The sequence below is a fragment of the Notolepis coatsorum genome, assembly GCF_963971535.1.
Source record: "Notolepis coatsorum genome assembly, chromosome: 13".
Taxonomy (NCBI): Eukaryota; Metazoa; Chordata; class Actinopteri; order Aulopiformes; family Paralepididae; genus Notolepis; species Notolepis coatsorum.
Window position 1 is genome coordinate 40296614 of NC_140177.1, and position 21256 is coordinate 40317869.

General features: G+C 45.2%; 1 protein-coding gene across 1 annotated transcript in view; it reads left to right on the forward strand.

The window, feature by feature from the left end:
• olfml2bb (olfactomedin-like 2Bb) overlaps window positions 1-21256 on the forward strand; it is a 66495-nt gene that overhangs the window by 13227 nt on the left and 32012 nt on the right. Inside the window, exons 2-5 of the mRNA XM_084326883.1 lie at window positions 9818-10087; window positions 11116-11223; window positions 11864-11998; window positions 20817-21069. Of these exons, the coding sequence (XP_084183009.1) occupies window positions 9818-10087; window positions 11116-11223; window positions 11864-11998; window positions 20817-21069 (766 nt within the window). The remainder of the gene's footprint in view (window positions 1-9817; window positions 10088-11115; window positions 11224-11863; window positions 11999-20816; window positions 21070-21256) is intronic.

Here is a 21256-nt window from a genome sequence, read left to right on the forward strand (position 1 = left end):
GAATTGTACCCCTCAGTTACAATTGGTCCTTCGAGCCGGAGGGTAACTAGTGTAATATTAATATAGTGTTATTAATATCGAAATGGCCTATGATGAACACTCCACGAAACGATCCTCCTAACCTAGAACGCCCGCGGCGCAGACGACAGACACCTCAGTACTTAGAGGCTTACACTGTCAGTCAACTACCTAGCCTTCGACAAACGGTAAACGCGGTAAAAGTAGAAAGTAAAATTATGTCTGACCTTAACGAGCAGGTTTCCCCGACAACAGAGGCCCTAGTAGGTCCTAATGTAACTGACCAAGCTCACGGTGGGGACCAGGAGGGAATTGACATGCCTTTACCCCCCGCCACTACTCAAGAAGTAGTCCCCGACCAGCCCCGGGAGGAAGACAACCCTACAGAGAGAGAACTCTGCACGGAAGAAGAGGAGGAGAGCGCCGAGGAACTAGAGCTCCAGGACTCCCCAACGAGTACCCCCAGGAGCGGCTCACGCAGGAGCGGCTCACCTCCACAACCGCCTCCCCCCAGTGAAGCGGAGAGGATACTACAACAGGCGTTCCTCGTCAGCCTGACAGCCTCTACCGAACGCGACCGACTCCAAGCGCAGCAACGGAGCGAAGAACAGCGCACACGTCTGGAGATGAGACGCTTCCAGATGGAAGAGAATATGGCAAGAGACCGGGCCGACGCCCAGCGCGCCGCTGCCGGTGCCCAAAGAGACGCAGAGCGCGACAGACTACAAGCGCAACTAATAGAGCAGCTGATCAAAAGGACAACACCCTCTCCCTCCGCTAGGGGTTCAAGGAACTCGTCGAGACAACAGTCAAGGGCAGCGTCACCACAACGAGCAAGCGACCCTGAACTTGACCAACAGACCGAGTCTAGACCCCCCGCAGACCCCCTTCCCATACCGGTCCAAGCGAGACCCAGCTACAAGGAAGGAGCGGCATACACTGCGGAGAAGCTAAATAAACGATTACAGGATCTGGAAGATCTGATAGAGGAAGAAGAGGGAGAAGAGGAGAACCAAGCCCGACGACAGCACAGTACTCCACCGGACCAGGAGGTCCCATACAGTCCAGGCTATACCCCCGCGGCGCTGCGCTACAGACCCCCGACTCTATTCACGGGTGAGCACGACGCACGACCAGCCCCGAGGAACAGTACCTGGACCAGCGGGCCATGGTACCCTGCCAGTACCAGCCCACAGCGAGGCGCAAGAGGGGACTCGCCCAGGAGGTCTCTCCCCCAACGCTCGCCGATGTATCAGCCATCCACGGCGTCATACAACGCCACGCCGTCATTCCCAGACTTCGCCTATGAGAGTCGAGCACAGTACACGGAGCTCCGGATGTGCTTAGAGACAATGATGGTGGATGTCGCTGATGAACGCCACAAGTATGCAATACTACTGAAGCACCTGAAAGTACCGCGAGCGCACAATATAGCGCTAGCCTATGCTACCTCTTCGACTCCATACACAGCAGCCCTTGCAGCGCTGGATCAGAGATATGGACGTATATGGGATTACGTAATCCAAGAGATAAGGCATATTGATCGCCTACCCCCAGCCACAGACAATCGCTCACTAGACGACCTGTCAATCAAAGTGCAGTCCCTGGTGGGGATGCTGGGAGCGCAACGGGAGAAGGGCATGCATGAGCTATACGCCAACTCTAACGTCGAGAGGATTTTGGAGAAGCTGCCACCCGCAAGACAGGAGCGCTTTAGGCAGCAGAGGGATTACCGGGATCCCGACGGCCCCGAGCCATCCCTCCTTGATCTAGCCGACTTCCTGGCGAGAGAGGTCAGCAGCTTACGACTGGACACCTTCGGGCGGAGCACGCCAAGCTCCAGAGAGGGACCCAGGAGAATAAATGATGGAAGAAGATCGGTGACTGTCATGCACCAATCAGAGTCAGGACCGAGCAGTAAGAGTCACAGCACCCCCTCGAGAAAGGAGAAGTGGAAGATAGCGTGTCCCTACAGTGAGAAAGAACACTGGCTGTCACAATGTGACTCATTCACAAAGATGAATGCAGAAGAAGTGAGTCAATGGATAAAGTCCAACCGGCGCTGTTATCGATGTGCGCGGCCCCACATGGCAGCCGAATGCCGCCTAAAGAAAAGGTGCAGCCGGTGCGATGGAGCCCATCTAGATATACTACACGATAGTAACGGAAGACGGCCTATACCTGCACCACGGAGCGGCACCAAGGCAAGTGTCATGTACATTGACCCCGCCAGCAGCAGCGGAGCCCAAGTGCTCTTAAAGGTAGTCTGTGTGACATTGAGCTACCAAGATAAAGTCATGGACACTTACGCCGTCCTTGATGACGGGTCAGAGAAGACCCTTCTGCTCGCCTCCGCTGCGACCCAGTTGGGACTGCGGGGGAGCAAGAACGAAATGACGATTCGGACAATAAGAAGAGATTTAAAGACGATAAAGGGCGAGAATGTCTCCTTCACCATCGCAGCCAACGGGCAGCCAGAGCGACGGTACAAGATCACAAATGCTTTCACCAGCCAAGAAATAGGACTATCGCAGTACACCTACCCTGTCACCAAGTTGATGGATAAATATGTGCACCTGCGCCAATTACCTATCCCGCTCATAGACGGCGCTACCCCGACCCTGTTGATAGGCTCCGACCATGCAGAACTCATAGTCCCGATTGACCGGGTCCATACAGGCCCCCGAGGATGTCCTGCAGCAGTCGAGACCCGCCTAGGGTGGACCCTCCAAGGCCCCCTCGCTAAATCTCTCAACCGAACAGCAGCCACTAGCTGCTTCCACTCCAGAACGACAGAAGAAGACACCACTCTCCTGCAGCATGTCGAGAGGCTATGGACCCTAGAGACAATGCCCTTTAAGAACGAAAAGAAAGATATTCGCTCTAAAGAAGACATTTACGCCATCAACCTACTCGAGCAGGGGACAAAGAGAGTCACAGTCGGCGGAGTGATGAGATACGCAACTCCACTCCTGAGGCGAGAGGGAATGCCCACCTTTCACGCAAAGAAAGACGCCACGGAGCGCTATCTACTGAACACAGAGCGGCGCCTAGCCAAAGACCCCGCTCAAGAGAGTGTGTACCGAGCTGAGATTGAGAAGCTAATCACAGCGGGACACGTAACAAAGATTGACATTAAAGAGGCCGATCAGACAACCGAATCATGGTACGTGCCGCATCACAAGGTCCATCACAACGGCAAGGATCGCATTGTGTTTAACTGCAGCTACCAGATCGGATTCCAAAATCTGAATAAAGAGCTCTTGCCCGGCCCCACACTCGGCCCCTCCCTACTAGGCGTGCTACTGCGCTTCCGCCAGGACAAGGTGGCTATAAGCGGGGATATCAAAGGGATGTTCTTGCAGGTGAGACTAGTAGAGGAGGACAAGCCTCTGCTACGGTTCCTATGGAGAGAGAAGATCGGAGATGAGAACCCATCCATCTACCAGTGGGAAGTACTCCCCTTCGGAACCACATGCAGCCCGTGCTGTGCTACCTTTGCACTACAGAAACACGTCACAGAGGACCCAGCAGCAGATGAAGAGGTCCAACACAGTGTGAAGAACAGTTTCTACGTGGACAACTGTTTACAAAGCGTTTCGACTCAAGAAGAAGCCGAGGCTCTCCTAATCAAGTTACGTGCCTCCCTAATCAAAGGCGGCTTTGATCTCAGGCAGTGGGCCAGCAGCGACCCGCACGTATTGCGCAGCCTCTCCTCCGCGGACAAGGCTGCCAGCAGCGAGACCTGGATGGCGACAATCCCCGGAGAAGCCCAAGAAATGACACTAGGACTAGTCTGGCGCTTCAAAACAGACTCGCTCCACTATAGACACAAACCCTTGGCTCCAGAGCAGGGAAGGTCGGCGGCGATACCGACCACCAGACGGAGTGTGTACAGAACACTCGCCAGACAATATGACCCGTTGGGATGTATTCTACCTTACACCACCAGGGCAAAGATGATTGTACGAGCACTATGGGACAAGGACCAGGGCTGGGACGACCCAATACCCGCACACCTTGCCTCAACATGGAGAGAGTGGGAGACGGAACTCCGCTCACTCCCAGGTGTCAATATACGCCGCAGCTACTTCCCATCCACAGTGAGGCCAGAGACATGCGAGATTGAGCTACACGTCTTCAGCGACGCCTCCGAAGTAGCCTACGGATCGGTGGCCTATTTGCGTGCCCAAGAGATGGGAGGAAAGATACACACTGCTTTCATCCTGGCCCGCTCAAGAATAGCCCCACGTAAGCAACAATCTATCCCACGTCTAGAGCTCTGCGCAGCCCTCGCAGGAGCACATCTAGCCACGTTAATCCAACGTGAACTCACCATTCCGGTGCATAGAACAATCTTGTGGTCAGATTCCACGACAGTACTAACATGGATCAAGTCTGATTCATGCAGATACAAAGTCTTCGTGGGAGTCAGAGTCACAGAGATTCAAGAATTAACAGAAGAAGCAAGCTGGCGGTATGTGGACACCAAACACAACCCAGCTGACGTCATCACCCGGGGAATGTCTCTGGATGACCTAACCCGTCGCAACATCTACAGTGACGGACCAGCATTCCTCAAGCTCCCGGAAGGAGATTGGCCTACGCCCACCCTGAGGGAAGCAAGTAACGAGGAGGCTGAGAACAAGAAACCTATGTTCTGTGGACTGAGCACTGTCGCCTCCACAGACCCCAACATAGATGACTGCATTACCCTAGAGAGTGCGCAGCAAAGAACATTCCTGCGGCACCACCCAGAGATTCAGTCCACCACTGACATGTCAGCAGCTGACTACGAAGAAGCAGAACTTCTTCTACTACAACGAGCCCAGAGAGACTCGTTCCCCGATGAGCTAGACTGTCTACAGGGAGGAAACCCCGTCCCATCAGACAGCAGACTGATTCACCTGGCACCAGAGAGTGACGCCCATAATCTCATCAGAGTGGGTGGTCGCCTGCGGAGAGCCCCCGATCTACCAGATGACATTAAGTACCCGATCGTCTTGAACAGCCGACACAAGGTCACAGAGCTGATCATAAAGAAATACGACGAGGATGTACACCACGCAGGAGCAGAGAGAGTCTTCGCGGAGATCAGACGTCGTTATTGGATATTGCAAGGGAGAGAAGCAGTACGGCGCTTCCAGCGAACCTGTCTAGACTGCCGTAAGTGGCGCGCGCAGCCCAGCATACCACGGATGGCTGACTTACCCCCCTGTCGCCTCCGAATCGGCGACAAGCCATTCCACTCCACAGGCATGGACTGCTTTGGCCCGTTGTATATAAAGAGAGGAAGAGGCACCGAGAAGCGGTGGGGTATTGTATTCAAATGCATGACCACCAGAGCGATACATATCGAGCTCCTTCCGACCATGAGCACAGACTCATTCCTTATGGCCTTCCGGAGATTCACATCACGGAAAGGAAAACCGTCTACATTGTTGTCTGATCACGGGACCAACTTCAAAGGCGGAGAAAGAGAGCTGAGCGAGAGCTTCCAAGCTATGGGCCCAGAACTTAAGACCCACCTCGCTCCAGCCCAGATTGACTTCCAGTTTAATCCCCCGAACGCACCCCACTTCGGTGGAACCTGGGAACGAGAAGTACGTTCTATAAAGACAGCCCTGTACGCCGTACTCGGAGCCCAGACTGTGGCGGAGGAAGTCCTAATGACAGTCCTCACGGAGATCGAGGGAGTATTGAACTCAAAGCCCCTCGGTTACGTCTCCAGTGATGTAGCAGATGTCGACCCAGTCACCCCCAACACACTCCTAATGGGGCGGCTGGACCCCGCGCTACCCCAGACAATGTACAGGCCTGAAGAAGCGAACGGCCGAAGAATGTGGAGGTACAGCCAAGTACTAGCTGACAAGTTTTGGAGCAGCTTCCTACTTCACTACCTACCGTCTCTACAGACCCGCCAGAAGTGGGTAAAAGAGAGAGACAATTTGACAGAAGGAACAGTCGTCATGATTATTGACCAGTCACTACCCAGAGCTATGTGGCCGGCTGGCCGCGTAAGCAAAGTGATCACCGGTGCCGATGGCAAGGTCCGAGCAGCTGAAGTACTCGTCCAAGGGCGCACTTACACACGTCCCGTGGCGAGGCTCATAGAACTGCCCCGACTCCCAGATACTATCGATGATGACCATGACCCTATGACTTTGTGAGTTGACTGACCCTTACAGCGGACCTTGAGTGGTAGACAGTGCGGTTAATCTGTCTCTGCTTAGCTAATTAGGTGGGACTAATTAGGGGGCGGCTGTTGTGAAGGATCAGATTAAACCGAATATATATATTTATTTATATATATATATTTAATTGTATTTGTATATCGTTTGATATCCCCTGTATATTCCTTGTACAATATGCATTGAATATCCCCGTTTCTACTAAACAGCCCATAATAGTTTCATTCTACCATTGGACGAGAACCTGGCGCCAGGTTGCCATACCCCTAGGTCCAAGTTCAATCGTGCCGCCTAACATGTCGAGGCAAGCCCCGGTTCCGCGCAGGAATATGTCGGGCGAAATACGAATGGTACTATTTGTTCATGGCGCATATATATATGGCGCAAGTAAAGTAGAACTTTCTTTTAGTCCAGTTCTTTACCCTCCAACAGAGTGACAGACGCAAAAGCCTCCCCACGACGCACGTGCGGTGTAGTAAGGCCTACTTGGCCCCAGAATAGGCATTGAGATATCGTGTAGATTAATAGTTGAATAGTCATAGTTTGGCACTATACCGTCGAGTTGGACGTATTATATTAAGCTAATAATAGTCTATTTATGTATGGTGCATCGTTCGGTTAGAGTTCTAAAGTTATCAGTACCCCCATCGTTCCTGACGTTATCTGGACGCTTAACCAGGCTGGTCAGACCCCTAGTGGTGATTGCATCCGAGGAGCTCCGGGCCAAGAGCGACTGGACCTGTATATTGGATTACTCTACCCGGACGACGGCGAGCCTTCCACGGCTTGGATTATGCTTTGTGTGCTTTGATTATTCCATGGATAAAGGCCAACACTGCGGAGTGTTGGAATTACCCCCCGGAGAGGACTCCAGGTGAGACGGCGCTCTACACGTGAGGTCGCCTCACGTCTCTCCGTTGTGGACCGGCAGATACCGTCCACAGAGGGTCCAGCTGTATTCGTCTGCGGTCCGAGGTTCTGTGGGCACCGTGTCCAAGACTTTGGATTCTCCCAAGACACCGTCGGCCAGATGGGATACCGCCAGCGGCTTCTCTAACCCCCCCCTCCTACTGTCTTACAACCAGCGGGACCCCCCCCCCCCCCCTTAGTGTATCCAGCTATAATCATTTAAGTACCATCGCTATCGTTTCCTAAATATTCCAGGTTGTATACTTACTCCCTGCGCAACCAGAGATTGGACATTCAATGTTGATTTACCTACGAATACTCATTTGCCATAAAAGTGCATATTCCATATTTCAAATCATAAATGTAATTAAGTGATCGTTGTATACACCCTTTGCTGTATTAAACCTTCGATTTGGTACATTTGTGTGGATTCGTTTCATCAGGTGGGAAAGTGTTCATCATACTTATATCTTGTACTGGGTGGCCAGAAGTTAAAGTACATGAGGTAGTGGTATTAAATATCATATCTAACAATACAGTCAGGGAATTGTACCCCTCAGTTACATCTATACTGAATCATGTCTATACTGAATCATGTATATATACTGAATCATGTCTATACTGAATCATGTCTATACTGAATCATGTCTATAGTGAATCATGTCTATACTGAATCATGTCTATACTGAATCATGTCTATACTGAATCATGTCTATACTGAATCATGTCTATAGTGAATCATGTCTATACTGAATCATGTCTATAGTGAATCATGTCTATACTGAATCATGTCTATACTGAATCATGTATATATACTGAATCATGTCTATACTGAATCATGTCTATACTGAATCATGTATATATACTGAATCATGTCTATAGTGAATCATGTCTATACTGAATCATGTATATATACTGAATCATGTCTATACTGAATCATGTCTATAGTGAATCATGTCTATAGTTAATCCTGTCTATACTGAATCATGTCTATACTGAATCATGTATATATACTGAATCATGTCTATACTGAATCATGTCTATACTGAATCATGTATATATACTGAATCATGTCTATACTGAATCATGTCTATACTGAATCATGTCTATACTGAATCATGTATATCATGTCTATACTGAATCATGTCTATACTGAATCATGTATATATACTGAATCATGTCTATAGTGAATCATGTCTATAGTGAATCATGTCTATACTGAATCATGTCTATACTGAATCATGTCTATACTGAATCATGTCTATACTGAATCATGTATATATACTGAATCATGTCTATACTGAATCATGTCTATACTGAATCATGTATATACTGAATCATGTCTATACTGAATCATGTCTATAGTGAATCATGTCTATAGTGAATCATGTCTATACTGAATCATGTCTATAGTGAATCATGTATATACTGAATCATGTCTATAGTGAATCATGTATATATACTGAATCATGTCTATAGTGAATCATGTATATATACTGAATCATGTCTATACTGAATCATGTCTATAGTGAATCATGTCTATATTGAATCCTGTATATACTGAATCCTGTCTATACTGAATCATGTATATACAGATGTATGAATCATGTATATACAGATATATCTGTTTTTTTATGTCTATTTTATTATTAGTATTATTGCACAATCGAAGCGGGCATGACCACCCACATTTCACTGTCTTCCCTGGTATGTATGTGACAAATAAACCTCTTGAATCTTGAATACTGAATCATGTACTGTACAGTATACTGAATCATGTCTATACTGAATCATGTCTATACTGAATCATATATACTGAATCATGTATATACTGAATCATGTATCTGAATCATGTATATACTGAATCATGTATATACTGAATCATATACTGAATCATGTATATACTGAATCATGTATACTGAATCATGTATATACTGAATCATGTATATACTGAATCATGTATATACTGAATCATGAATATACTGAATCATGAATATACTGTTGCTGTGATTGGTCAGGAGATGTTGTGTCTCAGAGGGAGATATTAATGTCTACATGTATGTGTGTCTCATAGAGAGATATTAATATCTACATGTATGTGTGTCTCAGAGGGATATTAATGTCTACATGTATGTGTGTCTCAGAGGGAGATATTAATGTCTACATGTATGTGTGTCTCAGAGAGAGATATTAATGTCTACATGTATGTGTGTCTCAGAGAGAGATATTAATGTCTACATGTATGTGTGTTTTAGAGAGAGATATTAATGTACATGTATGTGTGTCTCAGAGGGAGATGTTAATGTCTACATGTACTGTATGTGTGTCTGAGGGAGAGATATTAATGTCTACATGTATGTGTGTCTCAGAGAGAGATAATGTCTACATGTATGTGTGTCTCAGAGAGATATATTAATGTCTACATGTATGTGTGTCTCAGAGAGAGATATTAATGTCTACATGTATGTGTGTCTCAGAGAAAGATATTAATGTCTACATGTATGTGTGTCTCAGAGATATTAATGTCCAAAACACATTTCCCCTCAAATGACTAGTAAAATGACCACATATTATTGTCCCTTATTACACATGAGTAATTACACTTGATAGTTTTGGCTACAATGTTGCTGATACAGGAATTTTTACTTCTTATTATTCTGGTAAATAGTTGACCCCTCCCCTTTCCCCTCCTCCTCCAGTTGCTAGGCGACTATGACAAGGTGAAGACGGTGTCCTCCGGCTCCGACTGTGTGTGCCGCTGCATCGTCCGGCCAATCAAGCGCTCCGCCTGTAGCCGTCTCCATGACGACGGCCAGGCCATGTCTTCCCAGGACTTCTACACCATTGAGACGGTTACCAAGGGAACGGACTGCAAGCAGTGTGTGTGTTTGGCCCCGTCCTCAGCCGTCAACCCATGTGAGGGGGAATACCGCTTCAAGAAACTACAGGAAGCAGGGAGGGACATTAAGGTAGGAGCTCACCTGTTGTAATGATCAGGCTGTGGCATTAAAGGGGCAATTCAGTGATTTTTACGTGAAAATCAGACATAAACCTTACCAACGTTTGTTTATTTGTTTATCTTTTACACATATACAAAACATTTAAAGATACTTTATATAATGCAGAGGAATGTGAAAGAGAATTGCCTAAAAACTCTCCAAAGGCTTGAAAAGCAGCTTCTCCAGTCAGTACATTACAGGACATAGTTTCAGCAATGTTTCTATCCATAAGTGGATATATATATATTTCTCTAAAAAATCTCCTTCTAAAAAATGTCAAATGTAAAAGATACATTGTTACTAAATCATGTATAAAATGTATAAATCATGCAAGTCTTGGGACCTGCATTTAATTTCCTGTATAAAAAGATGTAATTTTGGGTTGTGTTCATACTTGAAAAAGACCTGAAGGGTCGGTCGAAACGTTGTATCTACTGCTATTAAAACACACACACACACACACACACACACACACACACACACACACACACACACACACACACACACACACACACACACACACACACACACACACACACACAAACACAAACCCTATCACTAACAGACTAAGTATACACTTGTAATGAGATTTTATAATGAAAATGAGAAAATAGATGCAGATAATGATAAGAACAAGGCATATGGATTCGTATGACAAGGCAAATATCTGTTGCACTTTATGGACAGTCCATATCGAAGGTGTTGGTTGGTCAGTGGAAGTGATTTCAATGCTCTTTTGAACTGATGTGAAGACAAATTCAGAAACTCTGCCTGTGGCTGTCTGTTAACATGTCTGTCTGTCTGTTAGCATATTTATATTAGATTAGATTTTATTGTCATTGCACGAATACATTAAGACAACGAAATGAAGTTGGCATCTAACCAGAGTGCAAAGTGCATTGCAGTATACAGTGTAACATGTGAATATGTGGAGTATGACAAAGCTACAGAGTAAAATATGTATTTCTGTCTGTCTTCCTGTCTGCGTGTCTGTCTAGCTGTCGTCCATCATGGATCTGTTGGAGGGATCTCTGTATGGTGTTGACCTGTTAAAACTGCACTCTGTAACCACTAAACTGCTGGAACGAGTGGATAGTATGGAGAAGGTATGCACATGCACACACACACGTGCACACACACAGCTTTTAAAGGTCCCTTCCACTAAAAAAATGCGTTTTATTTACAATTAAAGGTGTTGTAAGTGTTTTTTCTTTGTTAAAATAATAGCTCTACATTCAGACAGCCATCCCTGATACAGAGTGTTTGGTCAGTAACATGGGTCTCCCAGTCCCTCCACACAGAATAGAATTTTTTTGTATTCTGTTACCAAAGTTTTACAAGTGTTAAAAACACCTCTTTAAATTCTTTATTTGAATCCACTAAATAAAGTTGTATTTTTCAGGTTCACCGTGGTTTTAAGAACATCTGGTTTTAAGGACATCTGGCTCCATGTTACCTGTGGAAAGTGTGGAAAGTGTGGAAATGTATTCATTGCTTTCTGAGGACGAGCCTCTTGAGACGTAGACGTTGAAATAAAACTGAAATCTTGACCCGGCTACTTAAGATAATCCACAGGCCTTATTGTGAGCAGTTCCAACACCGCTATACTTCATTACGGGGGTACTTACTACCCCTTTAATGTTGTAACCAGGCACACGTGTCCAAAACATAGTGAAACATTTACTGTATCCACCTCGGTAACCACGCTACGTGTTGAGATTATTCAAAATTCCATTGTGTGTCCAGGCATTCTCCCGTAACTACACTGAGAGAGTGAGAGAGAAGGAGAGAGTGAGAGAGAAGGAGAGAGAAAAGGAGAGGAGAGCTCAACAGCGTCAAGATAAGAAGAAGAAACTCACCGATGCTGAACGATCTGAACAGGTGCCTGTCTGTCTGTCTGTCTGCCTGTCTGTCTGTCTGTCTGTGTGTCTGCCTGCCTGTCTGTCTGTCTGTCTGTCTGTCTGTCTGTCTGTCTGTCTGTCTGTGGTGGTTTGATATCATTTTGGGATTATTTTGTTTGTATGCTTTAATTATTACATCTATCACCTTATTGCCCATATTCCAGATGTTATTCCAATTGTTATTCATATTAAAGAAATCTTTGTTTCAAGACCAATTTCCTTCTTTAAATCCTCAAACCTCTTGAGTTCTCCATCCGCAGGGAGCATTATTTGTGCGTTTACTTCTATATCTTTCCATCTTGCCTGGTATTTTGGACAGCACTAACATATTATACCTCATCTGGCAAAGAAATATCCCCTCAGAGACATTCCTCCCCCGTCCTTACTCAACTGTAGCATTTTAAATCTGACCCTTGGCTTTGGGGTTGAAATAACAACAGCCTTGGCAGAACATTATTATCAATGACCAAAGTTTTCAAGGATTGTCATTAGCTTGGGAAAGGAGGTATCTGGTTCTTGAAGGTAGGTTATTATCATTGGCAAAGAGCCCTATAATATACTCCTCATTTCCGACCTTCACACCTTATATTGGCTCTGTCTAATCGCCCTGTACCGAGGCTCTATATAAACAACGAAGTGGGTGGGGCTAAGGCAGCAACCCTGGCATGTACCACATTCTGGAGCGAAGTTGGCAGTCAAATGGCCGTTAATTTTAATCCTAGCAGTTGGACCTTGATATATTGTTTGTACACTTTTTTTAAAAAAAATATCCAAATCTTTCCAGCACTTGATACAGAAAAGTCCATCCAATGCAATCAAACACAGTCTTCTCTGCATCAAGGCTAACCAATACAGCACTAGTGCCTTTACTTTGAACTACCTTCTAACTTAATTCTTCATCCAACCTGCTTGCGTTCATGTGCCAAAGTTTGGAGAAACCAAACTTTGAACCAATTTGAACCAATAACAAAGTAAATAATTAGAAACATAGAAACTATGGTTTTAGGCTACTATAGTTTAACTAGTTGATATTGTTTTCTATTGCGATATAATGTGATTCTTTCCACTTTTCGTTTTGATTGGGACTGAACTAGCCAATAGCAGCACAGGTCAAAGGGTAAACCATCACAACTTGCTCATCAACAGTTTCCCCAACTTTGTTTATCTGACTTGGAAGGCCGTTCACATGCTAATTCCAGGTCGGAAACTCGTCAACCTGGAGTTTTATTTGATTTAAATCTACTAATTGCCTCATCTATCTCCTCATTCAGTTAAGGTTGTCATTCTGTGCTTCGCCAATAGATGGCAGATCTAATGAATTTAGGAATTCTCTCACCCTGTCTTAATTTGCGGATTGTATTTTCAGTTTGCTGTGTCTGCAAGCATCTGGCTAAACATTTTGATTACTTTGATGACTCATAGTTGGTTTGCTTCAAAAGAATGAAGAATGTCATCTATGTTTCTGTCTCTTTTATTTGTTGCGATATTACTGTCTTTAGTATTGTCACTGTATGCTGCTGTTCCTGATCCCTTAAACCCTTCGGCACTTTCAGCATAAAATGCCTGTCGATTGCATACCCAAAGTCATTTGCGATTTATTATACTTTATACTTATAGCACATGCATGAGTCTGGTCTCTTTTGAAAGGTAACATACTGACGTTTTTTACACAAAATACATTTTGAGTGCTAATGTAATAGAGAAACAGAGGTTTGAACACTGAAATTAAATATTTGCTCCTTAAGTTTGTGTTGACTTGTTGCCAGATGCCTGTTTTTGGGTTCCAGCTGAGAGGTAGGAGCTGGAAAACATAACGGTTCCATAGCCTGAAGTCTTATAGTCATCCGGGCGGCTGGGTGGTGCAGCGGACATTGCGCTCGTCACCAACGCAAGAGACACCGTTATCGAATCTGGCTGTCGGCGTTGCCTCCGGCTTGGGCCGGCCGTCATACTAACTCAATTGGCAGAGTTGGACGTTGTAAACAGCGACTCCTACAGGTCGGTTGGGGCGCCTGCACAGCAGAGACAGGAAAATGGCGGGGGCAGTGTGAGCCTCCTACACGTTACTCCTCGCCAAATGAGAGTCCGCGTTGGCAGGTGAAAAGATGCGACTGGCTGCCTCCACATGTATCGGAGGGGACATGCGATGGGCTTCTATCCCTACAACCGGCCAGTGGGGGGCACATGCGAGCAACGATCAAGACAGGGGAGGGGAGAATTGGCACGGCTAAATTGGGATGGGAGAAAAATAGAAAAAAGAGGAGAAAAAGTGGATAAAAAAAAATAGTCTTATAGTCATACAGGTCCAAAGTTTATAAAAAATCCCATGGAAAATTTGAGTTTTACAAAGGTTTTTGATGTGTGTACCTCAATAATTCAGCGTGATTAAATGTCAAATGACGCTCGCCGGGTATTTCGTCTTGTAACTCGAGACCCGAAGCACGCAATAGGTTGAGTGTGGTGACGATCGAAAGGTGGCAAATTCAACTTTCTAACAATGTATTGAATGATCAGGATAAACGCAGCCCGGAGCCGACAGACGAGAGCAAAGTGCTGCGACGCACAGGCGTGACGGCCCGTATGAGGGCCGTCGAACATTAAGAGGTTTTAATGTGGTAACCAGCTTTTCATATATCAATAATCTAGCCTTCTTTTGACAAGCTGCCCTCAATATTAATTTCCCTCACATAGCAACTTCAATCGTATCCCATAGAATGGTTGGGTCAACCTGGCCATTGTCATTCTTCTCCACACAGATCTCCAACTCTCTCTTGATCTGTTCTAGTCCGTACCTACGGATTTGGAGCCTGGTGGCTACTGGCATGACGGACTGGCTGAGGCGAGCTCCTCATAGAGGGGGTGGGAGGGGTTTTCCAGTATAGAGTCCAGCTTTTTCTTTATCCTCCTCTCTGCCACCACCTCTAGTTTGACCAGTTCAACTCCCACTACAGAGCTAGTCTTCATCACCAGCTTGTTCAGTTTGACTCACTACAGAGCTAGTCTTCCTCACCAGCTTGTTCAGTTTGACTCACTACAGAGCTAGTCTTCCTCACCAGCTTGACCGTTTGACTCACTACAGAGCTAGTCTTCCTCACCAGCTTGTTCAGTTTGACTCACTACAGAGCTAGTCTTCCTCACCAGCTTGACCGTTTGACTCACTACAGAGCTAGTCTTCCTCACCAGCGTGTTCAGTTTGACTCACTACAGAGCTAGCCTTCCTCACCAGCTTGTTCAGTTTGACTCACTACAGAGCTAGCTTTCCTCACCAGCGTGTTCAGTTTGAGTCCCACTGCAGAGCTAGTCTTCTTCACCAGCTTGTTTGTTAGTCTATCTTGAGTTGATGTAGCCCCCCAGTATACCTTGGCAAAGAAGAGGACGGACGCTGGCTAAACACTGGTAAAATGACTGCACTACACACATTGAGAGACCTAAGAGTGTAGAGCAGGGCTATTCAACTAAATTGTTCAGGGGGCCACATTGTCAGAAACCCAAAGGGCCAAGGGGCCGGACTGCCACGGCGCCTCCCCGTGCTATGAATATATGTACACTTGACACAACACGCAACCACATTTTCACAACTTTTATTTAACTACATTGCAAAAGTAGTATACTTTTCAAAAAAAGTGCTTCATTTATGTGCCACATCTGCAACATCTCCTGCAAAAAGTGCTTCATTTATGACTGTGCAACAACTGCAACATCTCCTCTTCAACATTTCAATATAAAAATAAAATAAAAAACAAACAAGTGCATGATGTGCATCTGAACATTCTAACATCAACACTTGAACAAAAAACACATTTATAGTGCAGCTGAGCTTATGAAAAGGTGCTTCATGTCTGTGCAACAACAGCAAATCACAGCATCTTATCAGCACTTATTGTCCACTCTTAACTCTCAAACATCAGGGGGGTGGGGGGCAGACAGGCCTAGCCTACATACACACATCTAATGAGAGCGATTGCACTTCTTTGACTGGGCAATGGCAGAGAAAGAGGGTTCATAGGAAGTGAGGGCTACCCGCAAACAGTGATGCAAATGCTCATTTGTCAAGGAGGCACGGTTGCTTGTTTTAATGGCATTCATGTGAGAGAAACTGGATTCACAGGTGTATGTTGAGCCAAACATTGTTAGCACAGATATTGCCAGCGTTTTTATTTTGGGGAATGTCTTGACATGAATACACTTTATCCAAAATGTTGTGGTGGATTCATTCTCAAGTGCCTGCTTCAGAGCAGATGATGCTTGCATGTCAATTATTTCAAGTTGCAGGAGACCTTCATCAATGTGAAGTGATGCAAGGAACTCTTGTCCTTTTGTGGAAATAGCAGCTACATTGGCAAATGGGTTGCTCACAAAATGCATCAATTCTCTGGACATGTCAAATTCATCAAATCGACTTGCAAAGTTTTCCCTCAATTTATCAATGGAATCTGTCATTAATTGAGTGACTTTTGGCTCAATTGTGCGTGTTAACGTTGACATGAAAAAAAAAAAGTAAAAAAAAAAAAAATTATTCTTATTTTTTTTTTTTTTTATATATTATCATGTAATCTTTGGCGGGCCGGTCAGAATCATCCCGGATCTGGCCCGCGGGCCGCCAGTTGAATAGCCCTGGTGTAGAGGGTGAACAGGAAGGGTAATAGTAGAGTTCCTCCGGGGACACCGGTGTTGACAGTGTGACGTACTGTGTTTGTCAAAGAACATGATTATCTCTTGGTTATTCCTTGATTCCTAAGCACTGTCTTTCACGTCATTCAGACATTAGCGGTCTTTTCCTTTACCATTTACCAGTACGTTTTTTCACCAAAGGATTTTATTATTTTGTTAACGTTCCAATTTGTAAAAGCCAAATTAATAAATGACCGGATGTTGCAGAGAATGTACGGACACTGGTGACATCGGGTGACCTGATCTGCAACACTAAGCTATAGTTTTGAATCCCCTGCCTTATTAGAGAGAGACATGTATATTAGAAGGCTTTGTTCACTGGACCACAGCTGCATGGACCACAGACGAAGCTAAGAGTGATCTATTAATAGTCCATTTGTTTTCCTATGGCTGCAGCAAAGACTGGAGACTTGAGAGACGCCAGAAAATATGTCACCCGTGAGAGTTTTGTTGAGTTACACTCAATTATGAGCTCAGAGAAGAATCCAACTGTATATTGTTACATGGTCGACTGTATCAAGATGCATTATAATACTGTCAGAGAGGGAACTATACAAACAACTAAACTGAAACGATTTAAAAGCACAATATTTAGTGCTTTTAATTTAATATCTATTTCACCAGTATGAACATTAACACTTTGAATGCCAGCCACGCTTTTTGTCGTTAGTTCATGCCAACCTTTGAGTGCCCGCCAACGCTATATAGCGTTAGTTTGTCGTATTTTTTTTTATTGGCGATTTGAATTCATATTTCATCAATCGAGCCTCACGCTAGTGTTGCAGAGTCTCTCTGAGCTCAATTGGGAAGATACCGCCCCCTATCGTCTCTCCCTGTGTAACTGCACCGCATTACTTTAGACTGACAAAGGGGGGGGGGGGGGGGGGGGGGGGGCAGTTTCCTCATTTAACTTTTCCGTCAAGGCCAACTGAAGAATCCATTGTGCTTGCCGGCCCGGAAAACGCATGGATTATGTATTTACAGTACCCAACACTGTAATCAATAAGCGTGATCGATATTTGGAATGGCGATCAGGAATTGGAATAATCTTTTTGGATAACATCTGATCTGAGGTAAGGAATTTATTTTACCAGTCTTAAGATAATCAGAGCTATTTTCACCTATATCTCAGCGTTTGCCCTATGTGTGTGTGTGTGTGTGTGTGTGTGTTTGTGTGTGTGGCTGTGATCGCTGATGAGGAAATGAGAGAATAGATTTTTCAGATCGCCTCTATAGCGTGCATAAGTACACATACACTATCGATAATCTAGCGTTTATTTGAAAACGATTCATAAATAGGCCGAAAAATGACAACGTGTTTGTGTATGCCAGAATATTCCAGTAAATGCCGTTTATCACGGAATCTTTATATTTTCCTTGAAAACGAGGGCTTTTCAAAATTCTATAAAACGGAAATGAAGCAATTAAAAAACAATCCGTTTCGACATTGTTGACTGCAAACAAGTTATTGATAAACGACGGGCAGATTAGACACATAGCCATAATCTAAGACCGAGATTATGCGTTCACAAGGCTATCATTGAAGTGGGTGCTGGCATTTAACCATGCTTTACCATGTTAATGGCCGGCACTGAAAGTGTTAACAGTAGATGGAAAACAAACCTCTCAAATTTTCTCATAATAACAAAATAATACTGATAACATTTAGCCAATGTCTCCAAACATGTCTACAAATGTAAATTAGTTACAGTAAATTGTATCCCTCTATCAAGAGCTCACACAATGAAGCCATCTCCCCAGTCCCACTGATTGGCTTTCAGTGGTGTGGCTGTTTACTGTTTACATTTTGATTACATAATGCACTTTAAAACAGCACATGGCTTCTTTAGAAGGTTCAAGATTACTTCATTTATTCCTATAGGGGAATGTGTCTTGGACATAATGGCTGCCACATAACAAATACACACAATTCTAGTACAGTAACATATATAAAGTGTATTCAAATATGTTCAACGCAGCCCCTCATTTCACACCCTCCTGAGTTTAGGAGATTCACTGATGGAGCGATGAAAGTGTTTTTATACAAGTCAAGTCAAGTCAAGTCAAGTCAAGAGTTTTATTTGTCACGGCATACAAGGCATACAGTGAAATGCGGGTGGTCATGCCCGCAGTGATTGTGCAATAATACAAGTAATAAGAATAAGACATAACAGGTATAATAATGTACATAAAGTTTTAAAAAATGCATGGTAAAAGACATGCTAAGGTCCTGCGATAGTGCAATACAGTGTTAAGTTACGGATGAGGCACTGGGTCTTATGTACACTACTATACAATACTATACAATATACAGTTATACTATATATCCTTATGCTATCTTGCTATATCCATCTATTACTATACAAGAACCACTCCTGTTCTTTTTTTTTTTTTTTTTTTGACCGTTTAGTGTGAGCGTGTACAGCATGTGTGTGTGTGTGTGTTCGTGCTAAAGTGACTGTTAGTGTGTGAGCGTATACACAGTATGTGTGTTGTGTGTGTGCTCATGTGTGCTTGTGTGTGGAGAGTTCAGTGTTCAAGACTCCTGGGGGAAGAAGCTGAGCCGAAGTCTCTCTGTCCTAGTTGCTGGTGTGCGCAGGCGTTTGCCTGACCGCAGCAGCTTGAACAGGCTGTTGTTGGGGTGGTGAGGGCTTTCATTATTCTGCAGGCTCTGGATTTGCACCTCTTGTTATATAAGTCCTGCAGGGGTGGTAGTGCAATACCATAGTACGCTCAGCTGAGCGCACCACTCTCTGTAGGGCCTTCTTGTCCTGTGCCGTGCTGTTTCCATACCAGGCAGTGATGTTTCCAGTCAAGATGCTCTCTACAGCTCTGGAGTAGAAGGACTGGAGTATCTTCCCCGATACTCTGAACTTCCTTAACTGTCTCAGGTGGTAGAGGCGCTGCTTCACATTTTTTACGACTGAGTCTATGTGTGTTGTCCATGTCAGGTCCTCTGAGATGTGGACCCCCAGGTACTTAATGCTGCTCACCCTGTCCACGGTAGCCCCGTTTATCCACAGTGGTGTGTGTGTCCCCTGCTGTGTTCTCCTAAAATCCATGATCAGCTCCTTGGTTTTACCAATGTTCAGGAGCAGGCTGTTGTCCTGACACCAGCGTGCCAGTACATCAACCTCCTCCTGGTAGGCCTTCTCGTCGTTGTCAGAGATTAGCCCCACCACCACTGTGTCGTCCGCAAACTTCACTATGGAGTTGGAGCTGAACCTGGCCACACAGTCATGTGTGTAGAGTGAATACAGCAGGGGGCTCAGAACACAGCCCTGGGGGGACCCGATACTCAGGGTGATGGTGATACCTATCCGGGTATCTTTTCCTGCATTTAATTAGAACCAGTAAATGTTGTAGGTAAACATTGCAGTTGTGCCCAGTTGAGTGTTAGTAGAGACATTTTAGGAGGGGCAGAGGGGACTTTGTACCCTGAGCTATGAATGAAAGGCAGCCAGCCAACTGCTGTTCCACTCCATTCTCTGCTCAGCCACCCACAAGCAATGTTCACCAGCCAATGATGCCTTCCAGGCAGCTAATGTTCACCAGCCAATGATGTCTTCCAGGCAGCTAATGTTCACCAGCCAATGATGCCTTCCAGGCAGCTAATGTTCACCAGCCAATGATGCCTTCCAGGCAGCTAATGTTCACCAGCCAATGATGCCTTCCAGGCAGCTAATGTTCACCAGCCAATGACGCCTTCCAGGGAACTAATGTTCACCAGCCAATGATGCCTTCCAGGGAACTAATGTTCACCAGCCAATGACGCCTTCCAGGGAACTAATGTTCACCAGCCAATGATGCCTTCCAGGGAACTAATGTTCACCAGCCAATGACGCCTTCCAGGGAACTAATGTTCACCAGCCAATGATGCCTTCCAGGGAACTAATGTTCACCAGCCAATATGGCTTTAGGCTACTACTAGTTGATATTTTGCAGCAGAGCAGTACATAGCAGTCTGTCAGGCAGAAAAATTATGCTGTAAGCCTCCTAGACAGCTAAATAATACAGCTAGCCACGAGCCTCCTAGACTGCTAAATAATATAAATATATATATAAAATATATAAAACAATATCATGTTAAAATCTTGGGCTTGTTGTGATGTCACTTCCTGTTGCAGAGAAAGAACGAAGGGGGTCCATTAAAGAAGAGCCAATCACAGGAGAGTCTGGAGCCACAGCAGCCCATCAGAAACAAGACGGGAACCCAGCAGCCATCCAAAGACAAGACAGACCCACAGCAGTCAATCAAAAACAAGACAGAGTCACAGCAGCCAATCAAAGTAAAGATCAGGGGAGTGACCTTCTACAAGGCAGAGGGAGGGAGCGAGGGAGAGGAGGAGGAGAAGAGAGGAGGAGGAAGACGAGAGGAGAGTAAGTCTGATATGCAACAGAACAGCAGCATGACATGAAGGTAGTCTGACACTTTTATTAACTCCTATCCTCCTCTCCTCTAATCCTTTCCTCCCTTCTCCTCTCCCCCTCTGCTCCTCTCTCCTCCTCTCCTCTCCTCCTCTCCTTCCCTCCTCTCCTCTCCTCTCATCTCCTCTAATCTCCTCTC